The following is a 13,656-nucleotide window of genomic DNA, read 5'->3' as shown; positions in this document are numbered from 1 at the left end:
ACTGACCGAGATTCTGAACAACACTATCAGTGTGGAGTGGTGAAGTGCGATTGTGAGCTGGCGTGTTTGCTCAGACCAGTTTCAGCTGCCGAACCGGTTACACCGGCCATTTCTCCGCGCAAACCCGGAAAAGATAACATAATAAAAAACTCTCAGCCCCAGTGTCTTGAAGTCTTGAACTGTTTGTGTAAGTGCTTAGCATACATCGCATCGCATCTTCGGACGAACTTAAGGATATACCAGCATCTTCAGCGGAACGTGTGAGAGGTGTACATGTGTGGAGCAGAAGGTTACACATAGTTGTGAGTGCCTCTTGGCTTCAATTGATTGAATTAATTCGCCTAATTGAGTTGGCCAACACCCGCATCTTGGCACCTTCGAGAAGTGTCTTGGAAGAAGGAAACTTTTAATCATAAGCAGAGTGTGTGGTACATGTGAAGTGAAGTGTGATTTTGACCCAAACCTTAAATCTGGAACGCAAGGAAGGATTGTTGCTGCTGCTAGCGGAAGTTGCTCGAGAGGCACTTGATCAACGCCAGCCGGGTTCGACAGTGCAACATGGTTTATTTTGTAAGTATGAGCAAGATTTGTTGAACGTGTTGTGGCATAAGTTGGGTTAATTGGGTTGGCACATGCTGGAGATTGAAGTGTTCCTAATTGATTAACACTCCTGTTTGCTTGGAATTATTTGTCAAAATGTAACTATCCATACTTTATAATCTGAAATTTAACACAAGCTTACTTCAATATTAATTAATAAAATTTTACTGGAAACTTTTGTCAGTCCTCCGCGCCCCTCTCCGGCTTAAAATCTAACCTAAAAATCATGAGGCAACATTGGACCAGAAGGCAAAAAAAACATATTTAATCAAATTAAAATGTTCAGAATTCAATAAAAAGTTTATTTTGAATATTTATTCAAGACGGGCACTTTAAGGACTTGTTATTTTTTTAATGTTGTGAACACATGTTGGAAAAGGAAGTAAAACTTAAAGATACAACAATATTTTATGAATTCAAATTCTATAAGAATATTTTGTAAATGTAATAATGAAGAAAAAACGATGATCTACACTTAATATTTTTGAAAATTGTGCTAAAAATTAAAACAAGAAATATTTATTCTTTTCTTCCTACAAATAAATAATAATAATAAATAATTAATTTTGTACTGTCTTGTTTATGAAAAGTAAATTTTCCAGCACTTATATCAAGTTTTTTTTTTAATTTTAACACTGATCTTGATGGGAAATTGTGTATTGAGTACACCTGGAACGTTTCACTTAAACCCCTATCCAAAGGGTGTTATGAGGAATTTCAAAAAAAGTTGCATGTAACTTGTTGCAAAACTCGATGTTTTCAGCTCTCATTGTGTGTATTCAACTTGGCTGAGCCTCGTTGGTTTGCTTGTATTTTTTTAAATTAAATTTGTCTCTTTAAACATTTATCTAAATATTTGTATTGAGTTGGTTAAATTTGATTTGGTTCAAATCGCTTTTAGTCCTCGAAAGTGTAAATCATCAATCTATTGATTTGCTAATGGCTCGTTGGTTGAGCCTCGTTGGTTTGCTAGTATTTTTTTTTTAATTAAATGTGTCTCTTTAAACATTTATCTAAATATTTGTATTGAGTTTGTTAAATTTGATTTGGTTCAAATCGCTTTTAGTACTCGAAAGTGTAAATGATCAATCTATTGATTTGCTAAAAAAAAATAGCCAATAATTTTAAATTTTGCAGCAACAAAAATTTTGTTTAGTTACTAAAGATTTGCAAATGATTTTTTGTATTTACTTTCTATAAGTTCAATAACACTAATAATTGTGGCGATGTATATTTTGAATAATTATTTTGCTTGTATTTTACCTGTCTTATTTTTTTTTCTGTGAAATAATAGGCTGATTTCAATTCAGCAAAGAACTGCATTTTATTTTATTTGAATTGTTTTTGGGTTTGTCCATGAATTTAAATTGTTTATATTAAATTTGTTTAGTAAATTGCATTTCTCTGACATGTATTATACTGTTTTCATTGATTACAAAAATCTTGATTTATTCAAAATTATTTAACTACATTACCATGAAAACATGCTTTTTGTTATTCTGATTGGTTTTAAATACATTAAATTTCCAGTCCGTTATAGATTCAAATTTTTTATGCAACAAAGTTAACTCCATAAGTTTGATGTTTGATACAACATTTTTTAAATAATTAAAAGTTAAAAAAAACTGTCACCATTTGATTCATTTTGAAAATTGAAGACAATTTTTTTAGGGAACAGTTTAGTAATTTTAGAAATTTGTTCAATCAATATTTCCACATAAAGAAAAATATTGCTTCTGTAATCAATTCAAAAAGTTGAAGGGATGATTTTGTTAGTCAAATAATAAACAATATCTTTTTTTACGATGATCACTGTATCCAATAAAACTTATTTGTATTGAATTTATAACAATTTAAATTTGCTTAAAATTAGCATGATTTTCAAATGCTTATTGACAATTAATTATTAATAAAAATAGGAAAATATTATTTTAAGGAACTTGTAAAATTTTCAAAAAATACTTGCATGTTTGTTTGTTTCAACAAAATTCACTAACATTTCAAAAATATTGATATCAGTTTAAATAACACGACATTGCTGTTTCGTGGCTGGCTTGTTTGCAAGCAAACGATTGTTTATAATAAACATACTAAATCATAAATGAGTATAATTAATTTTGTTCCCCATTCTTTGAGACTTCTCGCACTAAATAATTTCTTTATCCCTCAAAACAATTAACAATACCCCAAAGTACAATCCATTCTGACAAAAAAGAGGCGTGTGCCGACTGTCGATTGTATTCGAACGCGATATATTATGTCAACAATATAATTTCATACAAAATTCAAACGAATTACCCTTTGACGTGACATTCCGCCAAACTTGACCCCAGTTTAATGCTTTATAATAGGAAAAAAGGAATAAAAACAGATCCCGTATGACCCACGTTTTAATTACCTCTACCTCGTTATACTCACACTTGCACAATTGAATTGTTCCTCAATCACGAACAATGCTTGGGTGCACACACGTACTCACCATACGTGTTCAATGGAGTAGGGAAATTTGAATGGGTTCAATCATTTAGGTGGTCTCCAGCGGCGCCTCTTGCAATTACAATGCCTGACCCCCTCCTCCCCTCAAAGTGTGATAAAAAATTCTCATGATTTTTTTTTCCGCTTTTCGTTTCCGTCCAACAGAGTCCACGTGGTATGCAGCCGCCGTGTAGCCCACCAGGATTACCGATCACGTCCAAGAGTCCCACGATGGAGTCAGCCAACAGCAACACGAGCATTGAGCACGAGGAGCACGATCAGAAGCCGCCGGCGATGAAGATGCAGCGATCGAACGGTGGAGGAGCGATTCACAAGTTCTCCATTGCGTACATTATGGGTCGCGATGGGGACGACGGGGAGAGTGGAGACGAGGAGCTGAGGAGGAAGAAGGATTTAGGGGAACGGCCGGCCAGTCCACCGTCGGCGGCGTCCAGTCCGAGCTACGATCAGCACAGTTCAGCGTCGTCGATGGCGGCGTACGACTCGGCGTTCAAGAAGTACGTGCCGAGTTCGGTGCACCAGTTTGTGGCCAACCGCCACCAGGATCTACTGAGTCAATATCCGTTGCTGTACTACCCGGGTCAATTAATGTGTGCCGCGGCCCAGTACGCCGCACTCACGCAACATCCGTCGGTATCACTGTTGAACGGATCTTCGCTGGCGAGTGCAGCGAGTTCGGCGGCTGCCGCTGGTCCACTGCACCCGTACGTTCCGACGGCAGCGAGTGCGCTGAGGAGTTTAGAGAGCTCGGCCGTGTCTCCGACACAACACCCGACGGCCACGTTGAGCCATCACAAAAAAGTCAATTTGAACGCATCGACATCGTCTTCTTCATCCAGCGAGTTGAACAGCTCGACGAATTCTGCTGGATCAACCAATCCAGGATCGGCGGCGGCTCTCGCCAAGCAGAAGACCTTCGCCTGTCCCGAGTGCGGCAAGGTGTTCAACGCACACTACAACCTAACGCGACACATGCCCGTCCACACGGGAGCTCGGCCGTTCATCTGCAAGATCTGCGGAAAGGGTTTCCGACAGGCTTCAACGCTCTGCCGGCACAAGATCATCCACACCTCGGAAAAGCCCCACAAATGTCAAACCTGCGGGAAGGCCTTCAACCGGTCCTCGACGCTAAACACCCACACGCGGATCCACGCCGGGTACAAACCGTACATCTGCGAGTACTGCGGCAAGGGATTTCACCAGAAGGGCAACTACAAGAACCACAAGCTGACCCACAGTGGGGACAAAGCCTACAAGTGCAACATCTGCAACAAGGCATTTCACCAGGTGTACAACCTCACCTTTCACATGCACACCCACAACGACAAGAAGCCCTTCACCTGCAAGATCTGCGCCAAGGGATTTTGCCGCAACTTTGACCTCAAGAAGCACATGCGCAAGCTGCACGACGTCAGCGTCAGTTCCGGGCTCAAGCGAGGCGGTCACCACCACCACCACCATCATCACTCGCACCACCAATCCAGCCCCCAATCCGACTCCGGCAGTCGACCATCCCCAGCCGCTGGCAGTTGGCCAACCGCCGGAAGTCCAAACTCCCCGCCCTCAGCCGCCTCTCTGGCAGCCCTATCGAACCTGCACGCGGCCGCAGCCCTCCGGTCCGGAGACTACCCCAACCCCTTTCTCATGCCCGGATCCGCCCGCGGAGGTCGGCTGGATGCGCCCTTCATCGGGAAGGTCTTCTGACAGAAGTACTACCAACAGCAGCATGGTTTTCATCAACCGGCGGGACTTGTTCCGCAGCAGCAGCAGCAGCACCAACAGCAACAGTTGACCAGTCTGACCAAGAGCATACTGATCAACTGAAGCGCCAACAAACACGGGGACCACCACAGATTTCTCCCGGAGTTCCTCACAGGTGAGGAAACTTCCAGTTGGGATGATACAATCAGTGCAATATAGGAAGAAGCGATAGAGAGGCTAGAGGGGGGACGTTTGGAGCCAGTGATTTGAGCGAGTGAGTGATCGGCAGAAACAAACAATTAATTAGAGCGTCGTGGTGTGTACAGTACCAGTAGAACTAGCACGTAATGTTGCAGTAAACCGTAACGTAAGGGACAAACTACCAAACAGTGATTGTTTTCAATTGATTCCATCTTCTGTGTAGATGTATAAAGTTAAGGTAACCGGGAAAAGGAGAGATGAAAATGCGAAACAAATGGAACACTTTTAGCATGTAAAACAACGCGTATATTGTAGTAGGCAAACACAAACTCGAAGAATCGAATTTAATCGTAATGAATTTGAGAAATATAAAAACAAAGTATATATGTAATAGAATGTTTTAAACCTATGTGATTATGGAGAAATAAAATCGATGCGAAAATTTAATATGTGCTGTTTGGGACTTATAATATAATATCACATGAAAACATACAACGGTTTTTCCTAAAATCTTAAATTAATGAAGGTTGATCTCAAAATATCAAACCCTCGTTGCAATAAGTTTGAGGCGCCTTTTTTAATCAAAGGTGATTTTCGAACAGTTAGCAATCAATTTATGAAAAATCAATTTCAAAAATACTTGGTAGGGCGTCCAAATTTCCCGGGTTTTGAATTTCCCGGGAAACGGGAAAAATATTTTTGGAATCCCGGGAATTCCCGGGATCCCGGGAAATTTTTTAAACAGTAATAAAATCTAAGTTTTCATTATATTTGTTATGTTTTCAAGCATAAAATCACAGAATTAGCTCAATCATATAAATTGCTGATAATCTACAATTACATCTATACAAGGACGACAGTTTTTAAAAAGCCTATATAAAATTAAAATAAGTTTTTTTGTTCTTTGTTGTGCTTTGGATTTTAAATGAACTACAATGTGATTCAAATTAAATAAACTTATACAAATATATTTCTTTTTTATTTGACATGATCAGAAAAGCTTGAAAAATTTCTTTGAAAATATCTTTAAAAAACAAGAAGCGACGAGTTGTACATTTATCGGATAAATCTCGATTACTTTTTCAAAATGTCCTATATACATAGGAAACTCTTGGCGCATTTGTTGTTTTGAAAAAGTTATCTAGAAATACGACAAGTGCTGGAAAAATCAAGTTTTACAACAAGTTGCTTACAACATCTTTTGCAATCCCGAATAAACACCTTTCGAATGAAATTTTTGCAAACATCCATGTGTTAAATAAATTCACCGTTAAAATCACAAAATAATTTGAAAATTTTACTTATTGCTACAAGTGCTAAAATGTTTAACTTTCACATAAAAACGTTTGCAAAAAAACATATTTTACAAATTATTTTTAAGTAACTACCGCCAACTAGGAACAGTCTAAATAGGTAAGGAGATTTTAGAACAATAAATTAAAAAAATCGGTGTTCTGTTAAATTGTTTTGTTCTGTTCCTGTTTTAACCAAAGTAATTCAAAACATCATGCAAAAAAAATACTAAATAGCTGTCTTAATTCGTTTCATTTGTCCTGATTTGCCCCACATACCAGTGCCTGATGAAACATAATTTGATTTGATTTTTTTTTTCAACTTTTAAATCATAAATATAAGTAGATATATCAATCTTTTAAAAATATATAAAATCAAATATGAAATATTTAAAGCGCTAGGCATTTTGCAGATCGGTAAACTAAAATTTTTAACAGTTTTCCCTAATAAACTAAATTAATACTGATATATGCTGAATACAAATCATAATGCTTTAAAATTATTATCGATTCTGAGGTATTCAACTGTTCATATATTTCCACAACCAAATCAGAATTTCCAGACCAAAATTTGTTTTTTTTTTCGGGAATTCCCGGGACAAATTATAAAAAATCCCGGGATTTGGGAATTCCCGGTTCTGGAAAAATCCCGGGATTTTTGTCCCCTTGTATTTAACCATAATGACGAAAACTTTGATAAATAAGATTATTTTAAAGTGAAACGAGAAGCCAATTGATGGAGAACTTCTGTTCAACTGAAGTCAATTTCTGAACTCAACAGATTGCATGCTATCGACCCTTCATCGGCTGCAAAAAAAAAAGAACTTCGCAAGTTACGGTATTTTCATTGGTGTCAATATGGCAATGCCTTCCCGTTTCACTTTAAGGCTTTCAAAGTGTCAATGCTTTCTCAATGAAAATTAGTTCGGATTGCATTCTCGGGTGCTTTGAGCAATTTTCCGCTTATAACAGTTATAATAAGTTCAAAAATATCTTCCAGTTTGAAGACTATTTCAGTAGACCAAATTTCTCAGAAAATGTGCAATGTGCATATTTTTGTTAATTGCTTCATAGTTAGTTTTGGTAGTAATTCAAAAAATATATTTTCTTATATAAATCTTATTAATTTCCAGCAAAGTTATGAATTTTTGTTGTAACTGTTATAATTAACAAAGTATTTCGTCTAAAAAAATTAGAAAATTGGACTTGAAATTTGTTTTTTTTTATATGTTTTAGGAGACAAAAAATATATAATTTTTGAGCCATAGTACTTGATGGTGGAAAGTCTGGTTTAGAAGATAAAAAATCAGTGTTAGAAGATAAGAAAAATCAGTGATTTTTGGACTTTTTTAAAATCGGGGAATTCTTCAATTTTTAAAATAAATTAGAGCGTCCAATTTCCCGGAGTTACAAATTTCCCGGGAAACGGGAAATTTTCAGCCAATTTCCCGGGAATTCCCGGGAAATTTTAAATTTATTGAAAGTTGTTATGATCTTGGTTTTAATTAAAATTATGCAACAATATTGTATAGGACGTGAACATCAATGGTTTAAATAAGTGTGAAGATCAATTAACAGCTTGACTGCATGTAAAAAATCATTCTACTACAAGAAAATGTATTTTGGTATTTTTTGATAAGAAATTTTAAACTTGCCTCTGTGACCAGTTTATTGAAATGAGAATAAAAAACATGCAGAAATTATGTTTTTCATGACAAATACTGGTTTCAGCTCTTGCACAAATGGTAAAGCTTTTTTTAGTGTTGGTTTTACTCTAAACAACCTAATGTTTTCAAATATTTGAAGCAAGCTTTGAATATATTTTTGCATTTTTTGAGAACAAACAATAGAAAGTAATTTTTCAATATTTTTTTTGTATTATTATGCAACATGATTTAAATTATACGATAAATTAACATCATTCCACAAAAAGTCTTCTATTTTTTCACATTTAACCCTCTAACACCTGTAGTTGCACCAGTGCTCCATAATTCTTATACTTCAAATTGTAATTTCTTTAGTACTAGGTATTCAACCAATTGAATTAATTCTTTTTGCACAAATTCGATTTTCATCTCATTTGATCATGGTAAACAAAAACGTAAAAAAATCTCAATTTTAATTTGAAGGTAAGGAGTTAATATAGTTTTGATGAAATAACATCAATCTGTTAAAAGCTTACCTAATTGTAATAATTTAATACTCATTAAGCAAGATCTATTCCCAGTTGCTTCAAAAATTAATATTATCAGCAATAATTCTGATATCATAATTTCTGATAATCTGACTAATTATATATAAACCAAACAATACATTTAATCATGTTGAGTTCGTTCATTTATATTTTTTTCAGAGCATTTTCAAAGAATAGTTCCAACAATTTAAGAAAATGTATACTTCCGCTTGAATTTCGGGAATTCCCGGGAAATTTACAAATTTCCCGGGAAACGGGAAATATTTTTTTTCGGGAAATCCCGGGAATTCCCGGGAATTTTTTTCCCGGGACGGGAAATTGGACGCTCTAAAATAAATTGCATCGTTTTCAAGTTATAGCTTTTTTCAGTTTAACAAATACTTCCTGAAAGAAAAGCACCACCCACAATTTTTTTTTTGAAATGCTGAGAAAATTTCGTCTTTATAGAATATTTGCAGCTGTCCATTAAACGCTATTGAAATATTCAAAATATTTATTTTGTGAACGGATTTTCTCATCGATCTTGGGCTTCTTGAGCAAAATTGTAGGTATTTCTCAGGTTCTTCTGAGAAAAATAAAGCTACACGTTTTCCGAAAAAAATCTTTGATTTTCGAAAACTGTGGAAAACCAAGTAGAAGAAAATGTTTACTTTATTTTTAGATTAAAATTAAATTTGATATTGAAAAGTATTTTACAGAATCTTCGATATCGAGCACAGTATTCAAGTATTTTTTTGTTACTGCACCATTCTCAAATATATTTTTTCGAAAATATTAGAAAATGTTCTATAAATTTGCAGCAATATTTAGGTTTTTATTCTGAAATATTGTAAAAGCTTTAAAAGGATCTTTTTGTCTCTCATGCTCATGCTCATGCTCATGCTGAAATATTGTAAAAGCTTTAAAACACTCCTTTAATATTTTTTCCATAAAAAACACAATTTCTTAACAAAACTATTTGCAAATGTAAATTACTTTTTTCCAAGCTACCATTTTCGTAATAAATTGTAATACTCAAGAATAATATAGAAACGAGTTTAAGTGAAGAAAATACGTAAGAATTGGTCAATATGGCTGTCCCATTCCCTTTACTGATTTTATTTTTGAAAAGGAGTGATCGTCAATCGGATGAGCACATATTGCGTATCCTGTTCGCAGAATGCAAAAAAAGAATCTCCTCTGAATGAGTCCAATGATGCATTAGTACCGATACGCACCTAAGCCCTTCTCGTGAATCGGTGGTCCGGGTGCACTCCGGGCCAATCGCATTTCAAACTTCGAGCCCCGAGAAAAACCATTCGGATCGTGGTTTTTGGCTACACATTAGAGAGTTAACTGAATGATGAACCTATTGGAAGAGTGGACGAGTCCAAAATCGATGATGGGCAGATAATCTGGTTTACTTTGGTCGTCATCGCCATGAGAACCATTCCAGCAGCATCCAGACCAGGAGTTGTGTCCATTTTTGACCTGGTCCAGGCCGACACAATGGGTCCCTTGAGTAAACATTTGCCGAATTGTAGTGAAAGAAAACATGTGTTTTTATGAATCGCAATGGGTGCAGCAGTCCGTTCGAAAGTTCTTTGAAGTAACGACCAACGAAATAGAATGATGTGGGTGAAAAGTCCCCCAAAATTGAAGAAGCAGGCCTAATTTAAGCCCGATGTAATCCGGTAATCTGGTAGCAAATCGGCTTCACGGCATCGGTCGGTCGGTCTTTATTTCGGTCATCCAGGTCGACCGAGGATGTTTGGCAAAACAAGATGTTTACACATTTTCTCCTGCGAGGGCGGTGCCGATTGTTATTGTTTCAGATGGTTTTAGCTCCGGGAGCACAATGGTAAGATCATTACCCGCTATTAGAGGCTCAAATTATCCTAAATATTTGCTCAACATTTGCTACACATGCATGGCATTGGCATTGTCTTTGCGATCGGAGGAGGAGGGCAAAACAAATTTGCTCCGGATAAGGTGAAAGTAGATGAGCCGGAAAAAGGTCCGATTTCCTTTCTTATTGTGCGATAAACGTTTCTCAAGAAATGCATTCAAAGTTGGATTTTTCTATGATTTCTTATCAGTTGGGGTAATTTCTTATGTGGGCAAAAATCAAGCTTGAAAATGTGAATGTTTTGCCTGTTAACCCACTGGGTCGCTTTGAATATTTTTCTATCTTGATATTGTGCTTCCATTTATAGGATATTTTCTGCTGAAAGTTGCATTAGAACCAGTCTGCATAATGAACTCAAAGGAGATGAAAATGCAGATGAGATATTTATGCGAGCGTGGGCAGTATATTAAAAAAATAGAGATGTTTTTTGTTTCAAAAATGTGTTGACATAGTTCATCAAGTCAAAATAATTTTAAAGTTTGAATCTATAACAAAGTTTTACACATAATCATAGAATTTTATCGCCCCTTTACCCAAGTTAGCACAAAATAAGATCATTTTTTTTTAAACTGGTTCTACACCAAATTTACCCTGTGATTTTTAAATTAATGGATAAACGATTGATATTTTAATTTCCAAGTCACAATTTACAAATCACATCGAACAAGTGCAAACAATTTCCCTAACGCCAAGTACACACTTCATTGTGAGCAATCATCGACAGTTGATTTTCTAACAATCATCCAACCCAAACAAAGCTAATCAGAGGACGATATCAAAGGCGCCGCCAAACGTGTCTTGGGAGAATTACTGCACTTCCATGGATCTTCCCATTTTTCTCCAAGTGCGTTTTTGAGTTTTCACGAGTCCTCGACATTCGCGAAGCAACCCCGGAAGAACTCAAAACTCAAGCCGACATTCAACAGTCGTCGTCGACGTCATAATTATGTCGATTCCAATCGAGATCAAAGCAAGTGGAATATTGTAATTAATATCGCTCACCCAAATCGGATGGGGAGAAATCCCCGAGAGAGAGAGCGAGGACATCAACCAGCACCAACAACAATGGCGAGGATGGGCCGCAAAAAATAATAATTTACCCACTCGACCGAGAGTGTCCCTACAGAGAGGATAGCAATGCACCAGAAACGGCTATACGAAAGGAAGGCGGAAACGGAAGCGAACAAACAAGTGACTGCACTAGAGAAATAACTGATGCTTTTAAATTTCCATATTTTCCTTGGCTCTTCGATTCGCACTCGAGCGTGACAATCGCGTCACACAACGGGCATCCGACCAGACTGGGGCTGGGAGCGAAAAATTTCATCGTCCGGTCGTAGAGAACACAAGAGGGGAGGAAAAGCGATGAAAAATCATCGTCACTGGTGTTGAACGGTGGAAAATGAGGAAAATTTGCGGCATAAAAAAAACACGAATAAAACGGCATTTTAATGTTTCTTGTTCCTTCATAACATTTGTTGGGGCCAAATTGCACAACTTCGATTCTGCGGGTGGACTGTATGGGACCGCTTAAGGGGTTACATACATGTAGAAAATCACCAAATTTCATGTTACAGAAAATTTATTGAATCCACTAAAAAGATGATTTTCAATCACTCCTGAAAGTTTTATGAAGATATTACGTGATTAAACTGAGTAAGAGACGATTTAAGATCAAAATTTTGCCATGCGCAAAGCGGACTGTCAAACTTTGTGAGCGTTTTTCTCTAAACACCGAGTTGATTTACGGGTGCCACGATATCTCGAGATGGGATGGACCAAATTGGCTGAAATTTGAGGTGAAGACTCGTCAAACTATTCCCGTGTGCATGACGAAGCCCGATTTTGATATTTTTCTTAAAAAAAAACAAAATTCAAATTCTGACGATTTTTTATATGAAAAACATAAAAGTATTTTTATCTTTTTTTAAAATAAACTTTTTGAAAATCGGCCTTCGTCATGCACACGGGAATAGTTTGACGAGTCTTCACCAAAATTTTGAGCCGATTTGGTCAGAGCAGTGTTGAGATATCGTGGCACCCGTTTTTTGAAACTGCTAACTTCAAATTGCTATATTTCGGCAATTATACAACCAAATGCCTTCAAATTTGTTTTGTTAATAGATGAAAATGTATATTTTAAAGACCTGAAAACAAATTAAAAAAAAACGTTCAAGTGTGTGCTCAATCAACCTCTGACATTTTTGCAGATTTACATGTATGTAACCCCTTAAGTCAGGGGCATTCAAAAACACCCAAAAAGCAAAAAAAATAAATTTAGTTTATGGGACCTTCTCATAAAAGAAAAAAAAACTCCAGACATGTAACATTATAACCAATTGTTAGATTTGCATTGAACAGTATCTACACCAGGCCTGCCCAACGTCGTTCATGAAATAATCAATAAATAAATTGAGTTTCAAAATTTAAAAAATAATCTTGAGATCAAATTTTCAGATATTATAACAAAACATTTATTTGTTTTTTTTTGTTTTTGACATAAAATGTTGCTGATTCAACGTTTTGTTTTTTTAAAATGATTTTATTTCACATTTAAATATTCTCTATGTTTGAATTTAATTCTTGTCATTTTTGTATTGATATTTTTAGAATTAATTATTAAGCCTGAAAAATGTGCAAAAAGATTTCAAAAAGATACTTAATTTTAATTTCTCAAATTTTGGCTGTTTTTACTTCTAATTGAATTGATTCTTTTTTGAGGATTTTGATTAAAATAGATTTTTTATAAGTGAGTAAGCATAAAAAAAATTCAAAACAATTTTTGAATGATAAAGTTCTGCTGGAAAAAAAGTTAAAAAAGCAAATTAATCATATTAAAAATAAAGATCGCTGCAATTTTATTTAAAACAAGCCTTACCCGACAAACTTCGTTCTGCCTTTGTTTCGTTTGTTGACGTTTTTAACTTTTTTGCCTATTCAGCCTCCTGTGATCAAAATTTGATTATACGTAACTTTTCCCATACAATCTGCAGATTTTCCGGAATCGGTTCCAGAGTGGCCAAAGTTGTAACTTTTTGGCGTAAGGACCTTCCTTGGACTTATACGAACCCAACGCAATAAAGAGCACCTCGATCCGACATTCCGTGTTGAATTGATTCGCGTTCGAACAAAACCATCGATTTTTTTTTGTTTCAAATTTCAAATCAAACTTGTTTTCATAAACTTCAATAGTTCTAAGAGATTTGAAGAATGATGAATTGAAACTATCAGATATATAGTTTTCTACACGTTTTTAAATTTCGAGCATTTAAAATCATTTTGTC

General features: G+C 35.9%; 1 protein-coding gene across 1 annotated transcript; it reads left to right on the top strand.

Annotated features, from left to right (window-relative positions):
* Positions 1–82: 82 nt before the first annotated feature.
* On the top strand, positions 83–4,935 carry LOC120432454 (fez family zinc finger protein erm). Its single transcript, XM_039597672.2, has 2 exons — positions 83–570; positions 3,241–4,935. The coding sequence occupies exons 1-2, from the start codon at positions 559–561 to the stop codon at positions 4,798–4,800; spliced, it is 1,572 nt and encodes a 523-aa protein (XP_039453606.1). The 5' UTR covers positions 83–558; the 3' UTR covers positions 4,801–4,935.
* The last annotated feature ends 8,721 nt before the right edge of the window (positions 4,936–13,656 follow it).

Source organism: Culex pipiens, chromosome 2 (assembly GCF_016801865.2).
Source record: "Culex pipiens pallens isolate TS chromosome 2, TS_CPP_V2, whole genome shotgun sequence".
Lineage (NCBI taxonomy): Eukaryota > Metazoa > Arthropoda > Insecta > Diptera > Culicidae > Culex > Culex pipiens.
This window is presented reverse-complemented; position numbering and strand designations above follow the sequence as displayed.